We start from the raw sequence: 22,903 nt of genomic DNA on the forward strand, positions 1-22,903 counted from the left end.
CCAGACGCCAGGACAGAACATTTCCCTCCATTTTGGCAAGGATTCGAATCACAATGACCTGCCGCAGCCTCACAACGTTGCCCAACATAGCCTAACACCGCACAAACGACAAAATTAATTAATATCAATAGTCAAACTAATTAATATCAATAGCCAAATTTTTATATTGTTGCAACATTTACGTTACCTTGTTTGCATTTGCAAGTAAACGTTCCAATTCCGGGTGTACAAACGCCTTCGTTCAGGCACGGAGAGGGCAAACACTCGTTGACGTCATCGACACAATTAGGAGGCGATGTCCCGGATAAGCACATGCACGTGTACGAGTCGATACCGTCAACACATTGACCACTAAAAAACAATACAAGACAGTGTGTGTAATACTGATGTCTGCAGTTGTAAAGAGAGCTAACAGTTACCCATTCATGCACGGATTGGATGCACAGTCATCAATGTTGATCTCGCAATGTTGCCCGGAAAATCCAGCAGGACATGTGCAAGTGTATGCTGCAAGCAAGTCATGGCAAACACCAGGGCCACAGCTAAACATAATAACAAATATTTATTGACTAGAGGAAAACAAAAGTACGCATAGTAATACAAACAAAAACAAACAAACAAACACGCTCAAGTAAACAAACAAACAAATAAACAAACAAACACTCAAACAAACACACAAATAAATAAACAAATAAATGAGTAAATAAACAAACGAACAAACAAATAACAAACAAACAAACAAACAAATAAATAAACAAATAAATAAACAAATAAACAAACAAATAAACAAACAAACAAATAAACAAATAAACAAACAAATAAAAACCCAAATAAACAAACAAACAAACAAATAAACAAATAAACACACACAAACAAACAAATAAACAAATAAACACAAACAAATAAAAAAATAAACACAAACAAATAAACAAATTAATAAACAAACAAACACACAAATACAAAGTAAACAAACAAATAAACAAGCAAACACTCAAACAAACACACAAATAAACAAACAAGCAAACAAACACATTCAAACAAGCTCTCTACAACGCACCTGATGCCTCTACAATCGTCAATATTCTTTGCACACGTCTTTCCTTCCCATCCGGAGTCACAGATGCAGTGAAAATCAGTAACCAAATCATTGCAGCTACCGTTTACACATGGGTTGGGAACACAGTCGTCGATGTCTACCTCACAATGCACCCCAGTGAATCCGGGCGTACAGACACAAGTATATGATGCTATTCCATCCAAACAACTGCAACAAATTTGAGTGTGAATATTTTGCAAAGCGCACACACACACACACACACACACACACACACACACACACACACACACACACACACACACACACACACAAAGTCGGTACTCACCTTCCCATGTTTTGACACTGATTTGTCTGGCACTCGTCGATCTCATTCTCACAGCTTTCACCTTCATATCCAGCATGACAGCGACATTGGAAGTCGTCGATGAGATCAATGCAGTCACCGTTCTGACCGCAGATACTCGCACTACAATTGTTGATCAATTCTGTAAGAAAACGACACCAAATTAGAGCGGAAAACAAAGAGAGACATCATCGTGTGTGTGTGTGTGTGTGTGTGTGTGTGTGTGTGTGTGTGTGTGTGTGTGTGTGTGTGTGTGTGTCTGTGTGTGTGTCTGTGTGTGTGTCTGTGTCTGTGTCTGTGTGTGTGTGTGTGTGTGTGTGTGTGTGTGTGTGTGTGTGTGTGTGTGTGTCTGTGTGTCTGTGTGTGTGTGTCTGTGTGTGTGTGTGTGTGTGTGTGTGTGTGTGTGTCTGTGTGTGTGTGTGTGTGTGTGTGTGTGTCTGTGTGTCTGTGTGTGTGTGTGTGTGTGTGTGTGTGTGTGTGTGTGTGTGTCTGTGTGTGTCTGTGTGTGTCTGTGTGTGTCTCTGTGTGTGTGTGTGTGTGTGTGTGTGTGTGTGTGTGTGTGTGTGTGTGTGTTTGTGTGTGTCTGTGTGTCTGTGTGTGTCTGTGTGTGGTACATATGACACATGCAAACAATTTGCAATACCCAGCCGTTGAACAACATAAGACTTCTCTGCAGTTGAAGTGGCCGTTTGAGTACCACCAATTGCAATCGCTTTAGCTATAATTCCCCCTCCATCCACTGCAGTAACCAAAGCCGAGTATCCACCTCCCAACGTCTTCCCAGCGTTTGCTGCAACAGAGTGCTTAGCAACCGTTTTCCGTCCAAGCTGATACTTATGCACAAAAAGCTGCGATCCGTCCTGTCCGGTAATAAACGGCCCGTCTACACCCTGAAGTCCGGGAGTGATCACAATGCTGTGCGCCTCTCCAGCCAATCCATTAAAATCGTCCCTCCTGCTTCCGTCCGACAAATCAAACGACGACCAGAAGGCAAACGGAAGAGAGAGATGATAACTAACGCCCGTGATGTAAACAAAATTCGAGTAAATCACCAATGAGTTTGCCATGTCGTTTGCAGTTCCTTTTCCTTGCTGGCTCCATTGGATGGCTCCCGTTGCGGCGCTCATTTTGACAAGAAAGTAATCGTATTGACCGTTTTGAGCAGCAACTGCCTCACTGTGAAGGTTAGACAGCGCGCCCTTAGTGCGACCGGCTAGATAGAGACCCCCACTGCTGTCCACCCCAACAGCTCGCACTTCATCCGCATTTCCGGGTCCAAATTTATGGACTCCGACACTCGCACCGGTTGATACCCTCAGTGTTTCGACATACGCGTAGCACTTCGCGCCATCCAGTTGGACACCCGAATCGCACAGACTTCCGGCGAGGAAGAGAAGACTGCCATTGTTGGATAGAGCGACCGCTTTGGCATTGCGATTTACCGACCCGGATCCGCCGGCCTGCACGCTCCATATGAGAGATCCGTCGGTTTTGTTAAGCTTCACAGCAAAACTGCCACTTTGTGTGCCACCCTGTTCGGTCCCGACGACAAAAATGCTTTCAACGTCGGCTACTGCAGCAGTCGCACGGTCGTTAGTGTTCATGTGGATCTCCTTTTGCCAGATTAGAGCTCCGGTGGAGGCACGAAATAAGGCGCAAAGCGCATCCGAATTGGATGTCTGTGCGATGCGTTTCGATCCGATGGCGATAACACCGTCCGAGTGCTGATCGTAAACAACACCAAGAGCCTCACTCGCATCCGTCTGAGTCCATTGCTGGATAAACTCTAGAGAAATTAAACGCATTGGTGAAGCTAGAACCGACAAATCTTGCTTGTCAATGCGACAAAAGGTGAAGACCCTCTAGCACATGCTCCACCCACTCCCGGGATGCCGGCATTGCAAAAACCACACAGTGGCGCCTGTTTCTGTAAACTGCCTCTTGGATTTTGTTATCTGTGTAATGCACTACATGCATGTTGATGTTTCTTGGGTTGTGATGGTACGAGAGAGGAAGAATGAGGTTGCTACTCACCTGCTGTCACGCAAGCTCCGCCCAGAGTGATCAAAATGGCTGCGATGAACGCCGTCATTGTCGAGCAAACGTCGAAGCAAGTACGTAAGTGTCGAAACGAACAGAACGAGATGTGTTGTGATTGATTGCCTTGTCAGCACGGATGAGTGAGAGTCGACTTGGTCGGTTCGTTGCACAATCGGGAATACGTCACGTGACTGAGCAATAAAACTGGTGACGTCGTAGGCTAGATTACATGCTCACGCGGTTTCCAGAAACAGAGTTTGATATTAATGATTTAATGTAAATTTGTCGTATTTGGAAATTATTGTTGGAACTCCTTTTGCTCCTAAAATTACGAAATGAATTTTGAACCCCGCATTACAATTACAGAATGTAAAATTTTTAAATTTATTATTGCAGACAGACAGACATAGAATGACTCATGTACTATACGGTGCGTGTTAATTAGTAGTAGATATTAATTATTTTGAAACTTTAAATTTTCTAAGTGTTCAATCGGCATGAAACCCTCAACGCAACCAACACTGGAGCGTCGAAAGGGCATCGGCCTCACTCACCACTTCTAAAAATGGACGTTTGCCAGTCGTCCATATCGCATACTTTCGGGTGATTTAATTAATTAATTAATTATAAATAGCTAATATTGTTTTGCCACATCGTGTTGCGTACCAAATATTCGAGGTCATCAAGTTGCTTCATATTCGAAGATTTCCGTTGTCAGAGGCATAAGTGTTAGTGAGGAGTGGCTAAGATTATTTGGCGTGTACGTACAAGTGTTTGTACCTGGTTAACGTGCGCTAGCCTTGTATAACCGCTTATTTAGCGCGCGTTAGGTTAGTTGACATAATTTTGCTAATAATTTTGCTTTCGATTTTCCCCAGATTCCCTGGACGTCCCCGGAGTCCCCAGACGTCTTCCCTCGCGTCACTGGATAACGCAACGCACATAGAGCAGCAGTAGACCCTTTACACTCAAGACAGCACCATCAGAATGAGCTCGAAGGTTTATTACTGCATTTCTGGTGTCTTCTTGTAAGTAAGTAAGTAAGTAAGTTTAATTTACTGGATGTTGTTGTGTATTTGTAGTCTGAAGACAGTAGATTGAAGAGTTCTGGTTCATCAAGCACTCAAAGTGAACCAGGAGAGCAAAATCAGGTTTAGTGGCCCTAGTCTGTAGTTGGCGTACTGTACAAGTTTTGGTGTTGTGTGCCATTGCGCAGCTCATCTTTTGTTTTGTGGATGAAAATGGAAGTGCATGTTGAACATTTTCCTAGACAAGCAACTGACCGGATGGAGGTTGTGGGTGGGAGCAGGGTCGTGTGTGTGTGTGTGTGTGTGTGTGTGTGTGTGTGTGTGTGTGTGTGTGTGTGTGTGTGTGTGTGTGTGTGTGTGTGTGTGTGTGTGTGTGGTGCTGTAGCTCAATTGGTTAGAGAGTGCATTTGGAGAATGAAAACATCCCGGACCTTGCAGGGGTTGCAGGTTCAAGTCACAGTGATGGCAAGCTATGGTATAATTTCCTTAAGCAGGAAACTAACACACAATTGCTTCTCTCAACTCAGGAGTATAAATGAGTACCAGACCATTGACTGAGGTAGACATGACCGCTGGCTTGGCCCTAACATCATGCAGCAGACGGGTACTTGTGGGCCTTGGTGACTAGTCCCAAAGCTGCGCCATAGTCAGTGCCCCTGGATGACTCTGGCCAAGCTCCAGGTGGATTGTAGTGCTGGCCCTAAGCCTCCACGTAGTGCATGGAGGCGCTGTCTCTAGAGGTAGGGGGAGCTATCTCCGCAACTGACCTTAAAGTTGATGTCATTCACGAATGACCTAGTGGGCTTGACGTTTGTCCGTGTGTGTGTGTGTGTGTGTGTGTGTGTGTGTGTGTGTGTGTGTGTGTGTGCATGCATGTACTAAACACATCTTAATAATTCTAGCAGGATGGAGCAGACGAGCACGAACGATTTCATTTAAAGTCTTTCACACAAGACACTCAATGGATCAAATCCGTTCTAAATGCAACCGCATTCTCTCAGAACTTATCCTTACTCTTGACCATCATCAAGGACGGAAACGGCCACACCTTCTACTACCCTCTCATCGTCATGGCAACAATTGCTCTAACACTCCAAGTTATCGTGGCATTATTCATCGTGTGGATCTCAACTGCACCGCCATGTGACAAGCAAAAAGCGTGTACCAATCTGCAATGGTCCAATAGGATACTAATGATGTTGTCCACTCTGTCGTTGATGCTTAATGTTGCAGTCAACGTTTTCTTTGCAGCTCGAGCTGGAGCTCCAGTTGTAGCTCCGGGTGGTCAAGCTGGAGGAAATGGTCAACATGGCGAGTTGTAGTGACCAAATGCAAGTTACTAATTACTAGTTTTATGTCAGCTGTCGTATTAGACTCATCCGCATTAGAGGTGGTCTATTTACTCACATGCTGTTATGCAGTAAGGAAGTCTGGATATACTTTTGACTTAGAAACAACGAAATGCAAGAACAAACAAAACACATCCATGTTATTAAAATGATGTCGTACAAATGCAGTCGGTGGAGTAAGTCATAGTAACCGCACCTACGCATTTTTGAGTTGAACGATCGACAGTCTCATAATTTTGTCTCTTGCGCAGCCCCTCTTAACGCGCGCGCGAGGGGCTGTGCTCTTTCGTGTGCTGGCACCGCCCCCTCTCTGGTAAGAGAGGCTGTTCAAGAGACTAAACTAATAATAATACATACGCTTACTTATTTAAATTATTAGATAAATAAAGATTAAAGTAAATCTAGCAACATATAATAATAAGCAAAATAAATAAATAAATAATTTAAACCCCCTAATGCAAACTGTGTTTCTGCGCATGCGCAAACTACCCCATGTCTGAGGTTCTGTAAGCATCTATGAAACGGACCTTGCTTGCCTCACTTTCTTCTCTATATCTTACAGGCAGACGAAGGTACGCTAGACGTAATCGACTCGCCGTCGGCAACGCCAAGCAGCGGAACACAGCTGAACGTCGACATTCAGAAATACGCCTCTAGCACGCGTTTTATCAAATCCATTCTCAACCTAACGGCGTTCTCTCAAAACCTCGCCCTTCTCGCGTCGTTACTGAAAGAGGATGAGAGCCGGTTGTTTCACATTCCGCTCCTAATTCTTCTGTCTATTGCGCTTGCGCTGCAAGTCATTGTGGCTCTCTTCATGGTCAGTTATGCGACCTATCCGGCACATGACATGTCGCCGCAGGCGCATAAGGAGTTGAGGAAGTTTAATAGGATACTGATGATGTTCTCGACCGTGTCGTTGATGTTGAATATTTCAGTCAATGTTGTCTTCTCTGCTCGAAGTCCAAAGTCGAAGTCGTAGAGAGACACTGACACTACAACGATTAATGTACAGAGAAGACAATAGTACTAGCTATTGGTATACGTGTATATTGGTGTTACTTTTTTGCTACTGTTGCAACTGTTGCAACATCTTACTTGTTGCAATTGCGATTATAGTTCTAGTGTTTCTATCAGTGACGTAAATTAGGGACTTGGATGAGCGTGACCATACGATGAGTGTAGCCCTCTAGCTAGGAATGATGTAAAGACTTATAAATGTAATGGCTGTCCTCTTCAATTTGGAGTGCCACATACACACAAATACATATGATACCTACATACATTTTCTTGTAGCGCATACTTACATACATACATGAAGTTTGAGTTTGGGGTGACGAACACCACACATACATACATACATACATATGGTACATAATGAAGTTTGAGTTTGGGGTGACGAACACCACATAAATACATACACACATACATACATACATACACACATACATACATATATATGATACATACATGCATACATACATATATATGGTACGTACATACATGCATGCATACATACATACATACATACATACATACATATATACATACATCCATACATACATACATACATACATATATATGGTACATACATGCATACATACATACATACATACATACATACATACATTTTTTGTTACAAGGACCCTTAGGGCCCAGGTTACTGCAGACACTACTAAGTACTTGCTACGATACTTTCTACGATACTAGTATACAATCGAAACAATCGAAACACTATCAGCAGTCACTGGCTGTATGTCACTTCTTCTTTGCTTCTTGGACAGAACCTGACACTCCGGAGAGAGAGAGAGAGAGAGAGAGAGAGAGAGAGGCAATTGTATGTTAGTTCCTTGCCCAAGGGAACTTATGTATGTGGCCCTCCCGCACTCAAACTCTGACCCGAAGGTCCCAGATGTTTCCAATCTCCAACTGCACACTCTAACCAATTGAGCCACATACATACATACATACATACATACATACATACATACATATGGTACATACATGCATACATACATACATGATGAAGTTTGAGTTTGGGGTGACCAACACCACATACATACGTACATACATACATACATGCATACATACATACATGATGAAGTTTGAGTTTGGGGTGACCAACACCACATACATACATACATACATACATACATACATACATACATACATACATACATACATACATAGTACATACATACACACATACTAGTGCATACATACATACATACATACATACATAGTACATACATACATATATACTAGTACATAGGTACAGTACACTAATCTATCCACACATAGGTAAATAGGTACATACATACAATGACATACATATGCAACAAGTGTCTCCTAATAAGTAGACCAATAATTTAATATCAGGGTCTTCAAATGAGACTCGTTCATTGACAACAAGGCCTACCTGTTGTCGTGCTGAGTGGTAGGTGTATACTATAGCAAGAGGTATGCTTACAGTGACACCCTGACCATATCAAGCTAGCACCTCATAAACAACTTAGATCGAGGTCTCAACTTTTCAGTGTCTTACAGTACAGTACCAACCATAAATCTTTACCTCATCAAAATAGTCATGGCTTATCACACACTAATAATGCAAACGTCTAGTATCCTCATTTCATTGTCAGATTCTTCCAAGCTAATTTTTATCTGACAATCAACACTGTGACATATTGTGTCACTGAGCATCATGCAATGCCTTGCATTAGAGAGTTCTAGTATCATTGCAAAGCATCTAGTCTGAGCGCACGCGCGCGCGCACACACACACAGACACACACACACACACAGACACACACACACACACACACACAGACACACACAGACACACACACACACACACACACACACACACACACACACACACACACACACACACACACACACACACACACACACACACACACACACACACACACACACACACACACACACACACACACACACACACACACACACACACAGACACACAAAAATTGGCAAATAACTCCAACATCACAACAACAAAAACCACAGAAACGCTCACTAACTGACACCTTCAACTAAAAATTGTCTTTGGTTCAATCCACTTCATTTCAAAGCTCAGCTTGTACGAATAAATGTGGCACCCCAAAGATATCCGGGAATCGTAAAATTCTGAGCGACACCCAACTCATCCAATTGAAAGTAGACATACTCTCCAGTGATTCCCGGCAGTTCAGACTGCAAGCATGAACGGCTATCAGACCGAATGAAGAGAACACCAGTGGTGGCATTCACGCAGTCCATAAATACACTGATACCACTACCTAATTAAATACAAATATGTTAGCTTATTGACTACAGACATGCAATATAAACATATACCAGGAATGACGACAAAAAGAGTATCATTGATAGATAGAATCTTTGCTACTGATAGACCAATATCAATGATGCCTTTGTATGTGCCTTCATAGTTGGCTGGTTTAGAAGGATAGCCAGGCTATAAAACAGATTGATGGATATTTATTTGATATCAGTTGTCTGGAACATGTGAAGTGGGCATGCAAAACCTTTGGTTGTACAGAAGAAAGAGCGTTGGTTAAAGCCGGTATTAGTATATCATACACCACTACTGAAGCATGGTACTCATCCATTGATCCACTCCATACGATATTGACTCCTACCATGAAACAAATGAATAGATAATACATGCAGACATTGCACATGCACATGTGCACTATGCACACGCACACACACACACACACACACACACACACACACACACACACACACACACACACACACACACACACACACACACACACACACACACACACACTTGGAAGTACGCAATCATGATGATGATGCCTTCCGTCTTGTAGCCTCTGGCCACAAAGACAGCCAGAACTAATGACTCAATGTTACTCTGTTATATCAAATTGCATAACACTTGTGACGTGCTATGTCTTGAAGTCTTCTGAAGCATCTAGCACAAGTGTTGCAGATGTAAAAAGCTATTTGTTGCTCAGCTGACTGGCCTGCATTGAACGTCACATTGTTAAAAGGTTTAATAGTGCAGGCGTTACTCCATAAGGACCAATCTCTGGCTATCTTAAACCAGTTCCTTTCATCAATGTAGAAGCGTTTCATGTCCTAACAACACCCATTTTGAAACGCTTTAGTTCTTGAACCATGAGGGTTGCTATTCGGTCCAGTCCACAGCAACACCTCTCCTGTTGTTAATAACAATGGTAGTCGCAATGCTGCCATGTTCTTCAAACAAGTGTTCTCATATTCCGGCAACCAATGTTAATTCTGCTACAGCGATTGTGCTTGCTGCTGTTCTGATAAAGAGGGTCTTGTGACATTTTGTTCAGCTTCTTTGCATTAGTGATATACACTGAAGGCGTGCAAGACCACAGCAGTGCAAAATGCCACAAACTTTTGCACAGCAACTGATGTCAAGATGTCAAAGTCAAAACAGGTACTAAGCGACAGAAGCTCCATAAGACCAGTCATGTTGGCCAGCACTTGGCTGTTTCTGTCGAGCACCGTGTGGAGGTGTGACTTGGATTCCACCCGAAACACACACACACACGCATGCGCACACACACACACACACACACACACACACACACACACACACACACAAATAAAACACACAACACTAAAAAAATTTAAAAAATAGCCACACAGACAATGCCATCACTTGCCAAGTTGCAGCTCTGGTACAAAGCTAAATAGTGTTGTGTATCCACGTATATTGCCTCCCTTGCGCCGTACCAAGTAGTTATGCATTAGTCTCATCTCCCAGGGCATTCCAAACTGTGTTAGTCCATCAGGGTTAAGAAACACTAGAACAACATACATCACGTACATATCACGCTTACATCTTTTGTAGTAAAACTCAATACAATACATGGCAATAACATTTCTCTAATTGTCTCTTTTTGTAATACGGACGATGATGGGCTTTTGTAGTCATAAGAAGACATCAGAAAGCTACCAAGCTATACAAGACAAAACACGCCAATTGTTGACAAATGTTTGTAACACCATCCATGCAAGGATTGATTTTTACCTTTATTTATTTTTTTTTATTTTCTATCCTTTTTATTTTATTATTTCCTTACTTTAGTTTTGTTTTTTTCATTTTCTTTTCTAATTTTTATTTTTTTCCCATTTTTCATTTTTTTGTTTTTCATTTCCTTTCTTATTTTTTATTTTTATTTTTATTTATTTTATTTTATTTCCTTACTTTTTATATTTTTTATTTCCTTTTTTTGTTTTATTTCCTTTCCCAATTTTTTTATTTTCAATTTTTTTATTTTCTATCTTTCAAATTTTTAATTTTTAATTTTTAATTTTTTATTTCCTTTACTTGTTTTATATTGTATTTCCTTTTTAGTTTTGGTTTCTTATTTTATTTTCTTTATTTTTTTCATTTTTTTATTTTTCATTTTCATTTTCTTTTTATTTTTATTTCCTTTCTTTAATTTTTTATTTTCTATTTTATTTTTTATTTTCTATCTTTTTTATTTTTTTATTTCCTTTGTATTTCCTTTCTTTAATTTTCTATTTTCTATTTTTTATTTTCGCTTTTCCTTTTTTATTTTCTATTATATTTTATTTTTTAATTTTTTTTATTTTTTCATTTTTTTATTTTTCATTTTTCATTTCCTTTTTATTTCTATTTCCTTTCTTTAATATTTTATTTTCTATTTTATTTTCTATCTTCTATCTTTTTTATTTTTTATTTCCTTTGTATTTCCTTTCTTTAATTTTTATTTTCAATTTTTTATTGTCTCTTTTCCTTTTTTATTTTCTATTATATTTTATTTTTTTTTTTATCTTTTAGTATTTATTTTCTATTTTTCATTCTTTCAATTTTTTATTTTTGTTAGTATAGGGTAGGTGTAGCTAATTGTGGACATTTCCCCGTAATTTGAGTTACAATCATTGTTTTCTCTGGAAGCCTGCACAAAGAGACAGGGAAACATGTCCGATATACGTACCAATGTCTAGGCTTCGTAACGATACCTGTATGACTAGAATCGCACAACGTCAGCTAGCGCACTAGCAAAATATACGGGATAACATCTGTAAACAGCCTGGCCGCGGGTGTATCCTAATTGTGGACATTGTTTTCTCCGTTACAGAAAGCGACTGAGCCTGAGTAACAGCTGGACTAGATACCTGAATGATTGCCTCACAAGCTGGTATTTTGGGCCGCAATCAACTGTGTAAAATGGCATCGTGCCTTTCAAATTTTACAGAAAGCAAGTGTTCTGTCTACGACACAATGCAGGAGACAATAAATCATGTTTAGATGAACGTCTGAACTGTAAACTGTGGTTCTAGCATCTTCTTGTGTTGCTGGTGGAGCTGATTATTGATATCAGACAAGGTAGTAGTTTTGACCTTCCATCTATCCTACGTGATCATGAGTTTGTAGGTTTTCATTTTATGTCTTATTGTTGCCAGATCTAGTAGCAGTGAAGACAGTCAAATTCTGACTGGATTACTAATGTCGCTGATATTGAAATTCCACCTACTTTGTTGGTTTTCATTTCATACCCTATTGTGGCCAGATGTAGTTGCAGTAAAAACAGCTAGATTGTCAGTGGATTACTGATGACTAGATCTAGTATGAGTGAAGATATTCACCTGTTTACTGGACTGGAAATACACGTTCGTTCCATGCACATAATGCGCTTCTTTAGCAAGTTAGAGTCAACGTAACTATAGGCTCAAAACTTTACTAAGGTACTTGATAATTGCTTAACTAACATCAGGGCACTTTGATGATCCAACAAAAGATCGATTCGTATACCTCAAATTTGTGGACGTGATGGGACGAACCTTGTAGGTGCTAGCTGTTTCACAGGTGAATCGTGGTGATACACAACAGAACATGGTTTTGATTGCGGCGCAAAATACCAGCTTGTGAGGCAACCATTCAGGTGTCTAGTCCAGCTGTTACTCAAACCCAGTCGCTTTCTGTGGCGGAGGAAAAAATGTCCACAATTAGGATACACCCCTGTTTGGGCTGTTCACAGACGTTATCTCGTATATTTTGCTAGTGCGCTAGCAGACGTTGCATGATTCTAGTCGTGCAGGTATTGTTTCAAAGCTTAGACATTGGTGCGTACATTGGACATGTTTCCCTCTCTCGCCGTTGCACGTTACCAGAGAAAGAGCGTTTGTAACTCAAATTACCAGGGAGTGTCCACAATTAGGAACACCTACCCTAACCATCACAGTGGTCCGTGACCCTTCCGGTCATGTCAATGTTCAAAATTTGAAAATTGAAAATTAAAATGGCCGGAAGGGTCACAGACCCATTACGTATACTGCATGCATACATAACAATTAAAGTATGTTGACATTGACTCATAATACCTTTGCTAAGTCATTCACTGTGGAGTACATTTGACCAGCTGGACCACCCCAACCAAGATCAGTCAGCGGAGCCACAGACCCATCCGGATCATACCCAACAGCCATTTCATCAATTACACTACCACCCATACAACATAACATTAATATCAACAATTTCATTTTCTAATTACTTTTAATTCATCTCCAACCTTTCTGTATAATTAAATCCCGTCATGGTCATACCAAGAGGCTCCAATATCATCTTGTGAACGTAATCCTCATATGTCACATAATTGGGTACCAAATTCACTAAACCGTTGCCAAGCAATGCATATGCCAAGTTACTACAACACAAATATTTTGATTTTTAATTACACAAATTCAGTTAGAATTTGATCACGTGCACCTGTATGATGGGCGTGTCCACGGTGGGAGAATAAGCGACTGCTGTTTCAATCGAGCGTAGATATCCTCGTTTGTGGTTCCCTGGCAAATATTTAATAAACCGTAAAGACATGGAACTCCTTGAGGTAAACCAGACAGTTGCGACATCATTTGTCTACAAAACATATTGCAACAAAACTGTAGTATTGTATCAGTGAGTGCATGCATGCATGCTAACCTAAGTGTGATCGACTTCGTTCCAAAAGGATTATTGATATCAAATTCAGGAATGTACTTTTGGAGTTCGTCGTCTAGTGATGCAATGTAACCTTTCTCTAGCATCTGATGCACCATGATAACCTATGGTCATTAATATTAATATAATATATGCACAACATTCCATCTGGTCAGCGATTACCACAAAGACTTTAGAAACACTTGCGATTCTGTAGACAGTTGTGCTGTCTGGATAACCGCCATGCTCTCTGCTCTTCACTCCAAGACCACCAGCCCATATTTCCCGACTGCGATACACAACACTGGCAGACACACTTGGCTATAAACATAATAGAAATATTGACTTAGAATCGTGATTATTCTTAGTCCAACTTTAAATCATATATAAATTAATTATTTGTAAATATAATTTACGTATTAGTTATGTATAAATATATTAATTTAACAATTAAGTTTGCTACATAATTCACTATTAATATATTAGTAATACTTAATATAGATATAACTAACATAAATAATCTAATCTAATATAAATATTAATTAATATAAATAATCAACATAATTAATTAATATATTAATAATACGTAATTTATTTAACATCACGTTTAATTAAGTAACTATCATTAACTAGATTTCTTAGATGGATTAACTATCAATAACTTAGATAGTCAGATTAGACTTTCTCACTGCTACGTCACAAATAGACTCATACCAGTCTCGCCGCGCTTTCGTTATTCCCGGATGTACAATCCTTAACCACATCCGGGAATGACGAGAGCGCCGAGAAACTGGTCACGAGTCTAGGCTATCATATCTTCTCTTCTTACCTGTTCTTACAGCAAAAGCACAGTTATTTACATCCCAGTTTCAGGCAAGGCATTTAGTCTGTTGTAAGAGTGTGACTACGGACAGAGTAGGCACACGTGGTCCGTACGCGCAATCTTCCAGGTGTCCGAAGTCAAAAATTCCCGGATATACTAACTACGTTACGTCACGTGAATGTAAATACAGGAACGTCTTGTCTGTATTAACTGCCTCATCTCATGCGGCACTTTCAATGGGTCCCTTCTATACTATTAATTAAGAGAACCCCAGGGCCCGCAGAACAATTGCAAATCCTGCATACACACATTTACGTGTACTGTACATACCGCCTCCCAACCATAACTAGGTACTCTAGATTACCCGTGATGTTTTATTGATTTGCAAATTAAGAGCATTCTCGAACTCCTTCAATGCATTCTCCATAGAAGCTGGTAGAGGATCCAAAGGTTCCGGTAGATAACGTACGGGACATGATCCCGCAGGCTGTGCCTCTCGAACGGCAAAATCCAACAGCTACACAACATTTGCAAGTTACGAGCTTACAGCCTTCTCGCGTAAGATCTAGAGACGTGGAGTCTCTCCGACGTGAAGATACAAAGCGATGCAGTCCATCATGCACTGAGAAACACATAGTACAGTAGCGTAGCTCAAGAGGTTTCCAGGGGGTCTGGAAACCCCCCAAGCAACAGCCGTCTAATATCAACTCATTGTCTTACGTCACACCTTCTCCCGTACAGTTTTTGATATAGATTCGGCAGTGATTCCTGTGGTGTACTGTACACCCTACATACGCTCCGTGACCGGCAGGGACGTCAAGGCACGCCTAACGCGCGCTAGTGTTCCAACTTTGCACGTGGCGGGCACCTTTCCTAGTCTCCTGACACGTGAAGAGAGGGAATTTCCGAAAGTGACTGTGGACAATGAAGAGGCGTTCTAAAGACCAACTGACCATCAGTGCTCTCTTTGAAGCTGCTAGAAAGAGATCTCGAGGCGGGGACCCCACTCAAGAGAGTGTAGATTCTGAGCGGGCATCGTCGCATTCCATCAATTTGGAACTGAACCCAATGACAAGTGAAGCATATGAAACTGCAGACCTTAGTATAGAAGTCACTGGATCTGGTGGCAGCGGGGATCATGTAAGCGATCGTGTTGAAGTGCTTGCATTTGTCAATGGGGATGAACGTGATCCTGCTGAAGCCTGCAGAGCGATTAGTGAGTGTACTGCAGTCGGCGGCTGTACAGTAATAAATAGTGTATCGTATGATGTCGTAGGAAACGATGTTGGAGAACTGGTAGATCCAAACAAACTGCAGGATGATACAAAGCTCTCCTTGCTGTTGGGTCATTTTGTTCCAGACAGCCACTTTCCGTTTCCTCCTCGGCAAGAGAAGAAGAGTGGGCGAGATACCAAGCGCTATTTTCAATTACAATGGCTTGAAAAGTATAACTGGCTAGTTTATTCTCCAAGCCAAAATGGTGGATATTGTCTACCTTGTGCACTTTTCAGCACTGATCAATCAACAGGCCAGCTCTGCAAACAAGCAATGGTAAAGTTCACCAAAGCGTCTGAGACCCTTAGAAAGCATGACCAACAGGAATGTCATAAGGTCTGCTGTACCAGGGCCAGCCATTTCATTGCAACCAGGAGACATGGTCAGGCAAATATTCTTCAGCTTGTCGTAGACCAAGGGAGTAAGCAAAAACAGGAAAATATAGCCAAGCTTTGTGCCTTGATCAAGACTGTAGAGTTTTGTGGACGCCAGAACATTTCTTTGCGTGGCCACAGAGAGAAAGGATTTACTTGGGACCCCAACGAACAGTTAGCATGTAATCCTGGAAACTTTCTAGCTCTATTGCGTTTTCGTGTGGACGCAGGTGATGAACACTTGTTGAGGGACTTCCATATGTCTCAGTCTGCTCGAGGACTACGTGCGTCTTACCTGAGCCCAACAATACAGAACGAGTTGATTGAGTGCTGTGGGAAGGTTATACAAGAAGACATATTGAGAGATGTCAGAAAAGCACCATTTTTCTCAGTGTGTGCAGACGAATCTGCTGATGCCAGCAACCAAGAACAGTTGCCCCTGGTTCTTCGTTTCGTCGATGAGTCTGGACTCATTTGTGAAGAGTTGGCTGAATTTCTCTGTTGCTCTGATGGCACCACCGGGCTAGCTTTAGCTAATCTGCTACTGACCACAATGACGGAAATGGGCTTGCAGCCAAAAGAGAAGCTTCGTGGACAAGGCTACGACGGTGCAGGGAATATGGCTGGACCTTTGCAGGGTTGTGCAAGCAGAGTAACTGCAGAATGCCCAAAAGCGCTGTACCTCCATTGCAGTGCACATTGTCTCAACCTGTGTATAATAAGGCTAAGCAAACTGCCTTTCATCCAGTCTATGTGGTCATCATTGTTAGACGTCAACATCTTTTTCAAATATTCACCAAAGCGTGCTCATGCTATGGCTGAGATAGTTCATGAATGGCGTCAAGGAGAGGGTGGCGACTCAAAGAAAAAGTTGGTTGATTTGTGCAAAACAAGGTGGGTAGCGCGACATGAAGCCCTTGTCGTGTTTGCTGAGCTTTATCCAGCTGTTTTAACGACGTTGGAGACAATCAGCAGAAACAGGGGTGGAACAGTTACATGGAACGCTACTAGCTCCTCCTCTGCTACATCTCTCCACAATAACCTAACCCAGTTCCGATTTCTTGCAACATTTGTGATAACATCAAAATTGATGGCTGCAATTCAAAGCCTAACATCAAGTCTCCAAGAGAAAGCCACAGATGTTGCAAAGGCTTACAAACACGTCGCTAGAGTCATCTCCGTTCTTCAAGATATGCGGGACAACATCAACGACAGGCATGGTGAATGGTGGACAGACGTTCAGGCTTTGTGTCTGAAGACTGGAGTGCAAGAGAGTCTCCCAAGATATTGCAGTAGGCAGACGTACCGTGGGAACATTCCAGCGCAAACGCCAGTTGACTACTATCGCCTGAACGTGAGTATACCGCTACTAGATGACATTATTTCGCAAATGAATATCCGGTTTGGAAACCTTCAACAACTAGCTATGAAAGGAATGTCATTTATGCCGACGATTTTGCTACGTGATGCTTCAGCCAAAGCAGATATTCTTGAATTTGGAAAGGCATATCAAAGTGATTTTCCTACTGCGAGTCCGAACTTGGATGCGCTGTCTGCAGAAATTGACTTGTGGATTGCCATACTGAAATCACTGCCCATTTCAGAGCACCCCGCTACTGTAGCAGAAGCGTTGCGTTTGGCAATGGGTAATCCACTAATTCCAACTGTGTCGAGGCTATTGCGCCTTGTCTGCACCTGGCCTGTGACGTCCTGTGAGTGCGAGCGGTCTATAAGTGCTCTCAATCGCGTCAAGACATCTCTCCGGGCATCCATGTCGCAGATCCGATTCAACGGACTTGTCATGCTGCATGTCCATTACAACAGGAAGTTGTCACACTTGGACGTGATCCGCTTATTTTCTGCCAGGAACCCGAGAAAGATTATTCTCCCAAACTTTGGAGAGCCATACTCAGACAGTGAACTAGCTAACACTTTTGTACTGGATACTGATTCACCAGAAGACACGTGGGACACTGAGCTAGACAGCTAAATGACTTAGTTTACAATTTTGAAGTTGTGTGAAACGTTTATGCTATTATCATATTCACTACAGATATCAAGCTCGTAAGATTTGGAAACCCCTCTGGAAACCCTTGAGCTACGCCCCTGTAGTACGACCTACTCTTTCTGCTGTTTGTTGGGTGATATGCAGAAGGATGGTAACGACGAACAGACGAGCTAGCAGATATCGACTTTTCATGCTTTCTTTCCCGACCCAGAAATAGCTAAATGAAGTAGCACAAAGGAACGTCCGGCTTCGTAAAATGATAATTAATTTAATTAACTAATTGCAGCACGCGAGAGAATCATTGCAAAGCAGTTTCAGCACACATACGAGTTGTCAAAGCCGACAGAAACACTCACAAAAGGCACTTTCATCTGAAATGTTGTTTTTGGGTCTGTAGCTAGCTATGCATGCAGCTCAGCTTGTACGGATAAACGTGGCACCCCAAATATATCCGGGAATCGTAAAATTCTGAGCGACACTTGACTTATCCAATTGAAAGTAGACATAATCTCCAGTGATTCCAAACAGTTCAGACTCCATGCACGGAAGGAGATCAGACGGAATGAAGAGAACACACATGGTCGCATTCACATACTCCATAAATACACTGATACCTAATCCAATAAAAATGTTAACTTATTGACTACTGACATGCAACATAAACATATACCAGAAACGGTCAGAACAAGAGTATCATTGATGGATAGAATCTCTGCTACTGATGCACCAATGTCAGCTTTGTATGTGCCTTCATAGTTTGCTGGTTTAGAAGGATAGCCAGGCTATGAAAGCAGATTGATGGATATTTGTTTGATATCTTGTAATGTCTGAAATGTGTTGAGCGGGCAAACCTTTGGTTGTACAGAAGAAAGGGCGTTGGTTAAAGCCGGTATCAGTATATCGTACACGACTACTGAAGCATTGTTCTCATCTATTGCTCCGCTCCATAGAATATTGACTCCTACAATGCAACAAATAAATAAATAATTAGATATACACACGGATACAGCACACACACACACACACACACACACACACACACACACACACACACACACACACACACACACACACACACACACACACGCACATGCACACACACACACACACACACACACACACACACACACACACAACATACAGAGAATGCCAAACACACAAGTAGATAAACTGCTAAACCAACTAACAGCAAGCATACAGTTATCCGACGAATACCCAAGCATCTAGAAGGCCATTCAGCTACACAAGTGGACACACAAAAATCATCACTTGCCAAGTTGCAGCTCTGGTATGAAGCTAAAAAGTGCTGAGTATCCAGGTACATTGCCTCCCTTGCGCCGTACCAAATAGTTATGCATTAGTCTCATCTCCCAAGGAGTTCCAAACTGCGTCAGTCCATCAGGGTTAAGAAACACTAGAACACATATCATACATCACGCTTACATATCCGTCAGGACCCCGGTAGTAACTCAATACAATACATGGCAGTAACATTTCTCTTATTGTCTCTTTTTGTAATACAGACGATGATCGGCTCTTGTAGTCATAAGAAGACATCAGAAAGCTACCAAGCTACAAGACAAAACACACCACAATTTTCAACAATGTCTGCATGGATGGATATTTTAGTTTTTAATGTTTTCATTATATATACATTTTTATATTTTATTTATTTATTTTTATTATTCTGTACTTTTACTTTATTTTCTATTTACTTTTTATTTTTTACTTATATTTCAATTTTATAATTTTCCTTTTTTATTTTTAATTTTATTTTTCTATTTTTATCAATATTTCCAATATTTTAATTTTTACGTTTTTTATTTATTTACTATTATTATAATCTATATTTTTATTTTATTTTCTATTTCTATTTATATTTATATTTATATTTTGATTTTTTATTTCTATTTTAAATTTTACTTTTTATTTTATTAATATTTTTTATTATTTTAATTTTAGTTTATTATTTATTTATTTTATTATATTTTATATTTTATTTTCTATTTTATTTTTAATTTTTAATTTCTTATTTATGTTTTAATTTTTTAAATTTTTTTATTTCTATTTAAATTTTTAATAATAAAATATTAATATTTTTTATTTTATATATTTTACATTTTCATATATTTTATATTTTTTCTTCTAAAATTACATACAAGACAAAGAAACACACCGACAAACGTCTGTACACCATCCATGGAAGGATATTTTATGTTTTTATTTTAATTTTTATATATATTCTATTTCTTTATTTTTTATTTATTTTTTTATTATTATTTCTTAGTAAACATCACATACACTGCATGCACACAATTGAAGTGTGTTAGCAGACATTGACTCAATACCTTTGCTAAGTCATTCACAGTAGAGTACATTTGACCAGCCGGACCAAGCCAACCAAGATCAGTCAGCGGAGCCACAGACCCATTCAGATCATAACCGACTGCCATTTCATCAATGACACTACATCCCATATAACATTAATATCAATAATTTCACACCCAAATTATTTCAAATCTCCAACCTTTTTGTATAATTAAATCCCGTCATGGTCATACCGAGAGGCTCCAATATCATCGTGAGAACGTAATCCTCATATGTCATATTAGGCAACAAATTCACTAAACCATTCCCGAGCAGTGCAAACGCCAGATTACTGCAACAAAACAACACAAACCTTTCTATTGCTAAACACAAGGTAATTGACATGCAAAAATCAAAAATATTTTATTGCATTTTTCATTAGTTCCTAACGTCCATATGCCCCTCAAAATAAAATTCTATTTTTGAAGTTACATTCGTGAAGATATTGAGACACAAAGTTGCTTCCGGGTTGTTCACATCCAGTTGTGTATGCATATAACAAAAATGCAATAAAATATTTTTTGACTTTTGTTTGTCAGTTACCCTTTAGGTTAATTTGTCAATCACCTGTATGATGGGCGTGTCCATGGTGGAAGAATAAGCGACTGCTGTTTCAATCGAGCGTAAATATCCTCGTTTGTTGTTCCGTGGCAAGTCTTTATTGAACCATACAGACAAGGAGCTTCTCGAGGTAAACCAGACAGTTGAGACATCATTTGTCTGAAAACGAGACAACATAGTACAACAGCTCTGTATGTATCAGTGGGTGCATGCATGCATGCATGCATGCTAACCTAAGTGTGATCGATTTCGTTCCAAACGGATTATTGATATCAAATTCAGGAATGTACTTGTGGAGTTCATCATCTAGTGATGCGATGTAACCTTTCTCTAGCATCTGATATACCATGATAACCTATAGTCATTAATATTAATTAAGCATAATACGTACATCCGGTCAGCAATTACCACAAAGACTTTAGAAACACTTCCAATCCTGTAAACAGTTGAGCTGAGTGGATGACCACCGTGCTCTTTGCTTTTCACTCCAAGACCGCCAGCCCATATTTCCCGCCCACGATACACAACACTGGCAGACACAGCTGGCTATAAAGATAATAAAAATCAATTATTAGAAAATAATAAATTTATATTTATATTATTAATTATATTAAGTATTTTATATAATCAATCCATATATAATTATATAAATTAATATAAATAATTAATATAATTAACAAATATATATTAATCTAATATATGTGACATTACTATCATTATCAATAACTTTTTAACTTAATTAAATTAGACTTTGTCACTTTGGTGAGAAGTGTCAATATAAAAACAAGACAATAAGCAAAGTAATTAAAAATATTTTTAATTAATTATAAAAAGTTTAAATATTTAAAATTAAAATTAATAAAATAATTAATTAATTTAAAACACTATCATTAATTAATTAATAACTAAAATCACTTTTTTAAATATTTTATATCACTATACGTGTTTAACTAATATATTACCCGTGATGTTTTATTGATTTGCAAATTAAGAGCATTTTCAAACTCCTTCAATGCATTCTCCATAGAAGCTGGTAGAGGATCCAAAGGTTCCGGGACGTAACGTACGGGACATGATCCTGCAGGCTCTCGAACAGTCAAATCTAAGAACTACAAAAACATTTGCAAGTAGAGAGCTTGCAGATTTCCTCACACGTGCAGAACAACAGTGGAGTCTCTCCGGCGTGAATATGCAAAGCGATGTATTTCATCACGCGCATGCGCATGCACAGAAAATGCGTAGGCTTACTTTTTCTGAATTAATTGCGCTTTGTTGGTTGAGATGCAGAAGGATGGTAATGACGAACAGACGAGATAGCAGATATCGACTTGTCATCCTTATGCGCAAGGCAGAGCCTCGCGGTCCCGCACATCTGTTAGGTAAGCAATAAATTTAATAGCATATTATTATTTTTATTTTTCTAAAATCGTTAACTATTAAAGCATTATCTATCTATCTGGTAAATAATTAAATATTATTATTTTAACTTCTAACCACCATCTTAAGTAGTGAAAGGCGTGTCTAATAAGTCACGTGACAGAGCCGAGCGGTGCTCTGCGCAAGTGCATAAGCTCGAGTGTCCAGCCGGTCTAGTCATGTTCATCCGGTCGAGTCCTGGACTATACGTTGGCTACTACCAGGCAGTTCGAGGCAGTTAGTACCAGTAGAAACAGGAAATAACAAATTACCTGCACATGCACT

The 22,903-nt window shown here is 40.0% G+C and overlaps 7 protein-coding genes across 8 annotated transcripts in view; 4 read left to right on the plus strand and 3 right to left on the minus strand.

Moving 5' to 3' along the window:
- Positions 1–3,611, minus strand: part of LOC134188736 (adhesion G protein-coupled receptor E2-like) — a 10,267-nt gene extending 6,656 nt beyond the window's left edge. Inside the window, exons 1-7 of the mRNA XM_062656920.1 lie at positions 3,435–3,611; positions 2,044–3,186; positions 1,383–1,542; positions 1,058–1,264; positions 420–542; positions 188–351; positions 1–91 (exon numbers count right to left, since the gene is read on the minus strand). The exon at positions 1–91 is cut by the window's left edge and continues 39 nt beyond it. Coding sequence (XP_062512904.1) covers positions 1–91; positions 188–351; positions 420–542; positions 1,058–1,264; positions 1,383–1,542; positions 2,044–3,186; positions 3,435–3,492 — 1,946 coding nt within the window. The 5' untranslated portion in view covers positions 3,493–3,611. The remainder of the gene's footprint in view (positions 92–187; positions 352–419; positions 543–1,057; positions 1,265–1,382; positions 1,543–2,043; positions 3,187–3,434) is intronic.
- Positions 3,612–4,280: 669 nt separating this feature from the next.
- Positions 4,281–6,014, plus strand: LOC134189005 (ninjurin-1-like). Of its 2 annotated transcripts, none has more exons than XM_062657233.1 (3): positions 4,281–4,439; positions 4,523–4,591; positions 5,374–6,014. In XM_062657233.1, the coding sequence occupies exons 1-3, from the start codon at positions 4,428–4,430 to the stop codon at positions 5,788–5,790; spliced, it is 498 nt and encodes a 165-aa protein (XP_062513217.1). In that variant the 5' UTR covers positions 4,281–4,427; the 3' UTR covers positions 5,791–6,014. The 2 variants fall into 2 exon arrangements, with proteins under 2 accessions (XP_062513217.1, XP_062513216.1); XM_062657232.1 differs by having other exon boundaries at positions 5,371–6,013.
- Positions 6,015–6,305: 291 nt separating this feature from the next.
- Positions 6,306–7,057, plus strand: LOC134189068 (uncharacterized). The gene is made up of 2 exons (XM_062657299.1): positions 6,306–6,318; positions 6,380–7,057. The coding sequence occupies exons 1-2, from the start codon at positions 6,310–6,312 to the stop codon at positions 6,797–6,799; spliced, it is 429 nt and encodes a 142-aa protein (XP_062513283.1). The 5' UTR covers positions 6,306–6,309; the 3' UTR covers positions 6,800–7,057.
- Positions 7,058–8,798: 1,741 nt separating this feature from the next.
- LOC134188610 (putative beta-lactamase-like 1) lies at positions 8,799–14,558 on the minus strand. The gene is made up of 11 exons (XM_062656778.1): positions 14,484–14,558; positions 13,978–14,115; positions 13,798–13,919; positions 13,582–13,734; positions 13,385–13,519; positions 13,197–13,314; positions 10,714–10,804; positions 10,508–10,648; positions 9,365–9,474; positions 9,177–9,294; positions 8,799–9,118 (listed from the first exon to the last, which is right to left on the minus strand). The coding sequence occupies exons 1-11, from the start codon at positions 14,556–14,558 to the stop codon at positions 8,913–8,915; spliced, it is 1,407 nt and encodes a 468-aa protein (XP_062512762.1). The 3' UTR covers positions 8,799–8,912.
- Positions 14,559–15,541: 983 nt separating this feature from the next.
- LOC134189174 (uncharacterized) lies at positions 15,542–16,803 on the plus strand. Its single transcript, XM_062657412.1, has 3 exons — positions 15,542–15,833; positions 15,894–16,749; positions 16,794–16,803. The coding sequence occupies exons 1-3, from the start codon at positions 15,542–15,544 to the stop codon at positions 16,801–16,803; spliced, it is 1,158 nt and encodes a 385-aa protein (XP_062513396.1).
- On the plus strand, positions 16,791–18,362 carry LOC134189086 (zinc finger MYM-type protein 1-like). The gene has a single exon (XM_062657317.1). It carries the CDS (start codon positions 16,820–16,822, stop codon positions 18,254–18,256), a length of 1,437 nt encoding a protein of 478 aa, XP_062513301.1. The 5' UTR covers positions 16,791–16,819; the 3' UTR covers positions 18,257–18,362.
- Positions 18,363–18,488: 126 nt separating this feature from the next.
- Positions 18,489–22,567, minus strand: LOC134189085 (putative beta-lactamase-like 1). Its single transcript, XM_062657316.1, has 12 exons — positions 22,451–22,567; positions 22,165–22,311; positions 21,611–21,748; positions 21,436–21,557; positions 21,209–21,361; positions 20,802–20,933; positions 20,623–20,740; positions 19,756–19,846; positions 19,548–19,688; positions 19,126–19,235; positions 18,945–19,056; positions 18,489–18,888 (listed from the first exon to the last, which is right to left on the minus strand). The coding sequence occupies exons 1-12, from the start codon at positions 22,535–22,537 to the stop codon at positions 18,689–18,691; spliced, it is 1,551 nt and encodes a 516-aa protein (XP_062513300.1). The 5' UTR covers positions 22,538–22,567; the 3' UTR covers positions 18,489–18,688.
- Positions 22,568–22,903: the final 336 nt, after the last annotated feature.

Source organism: Corticium candelabrum, chromosome 13 (assembly GCF_963422355.1).
Source record: "Corticium candelabrum chromosome 13, ooCorCand1.1, whole genome shotgun sequence".
In the NCBI taxonomy this organism is placed as follows: Eukaryota; Metazoa; Porifera; class Homoscleromorpha; order Homosclerophorida; family Plakinidae; genus Corticium; species Corticium candelabrum.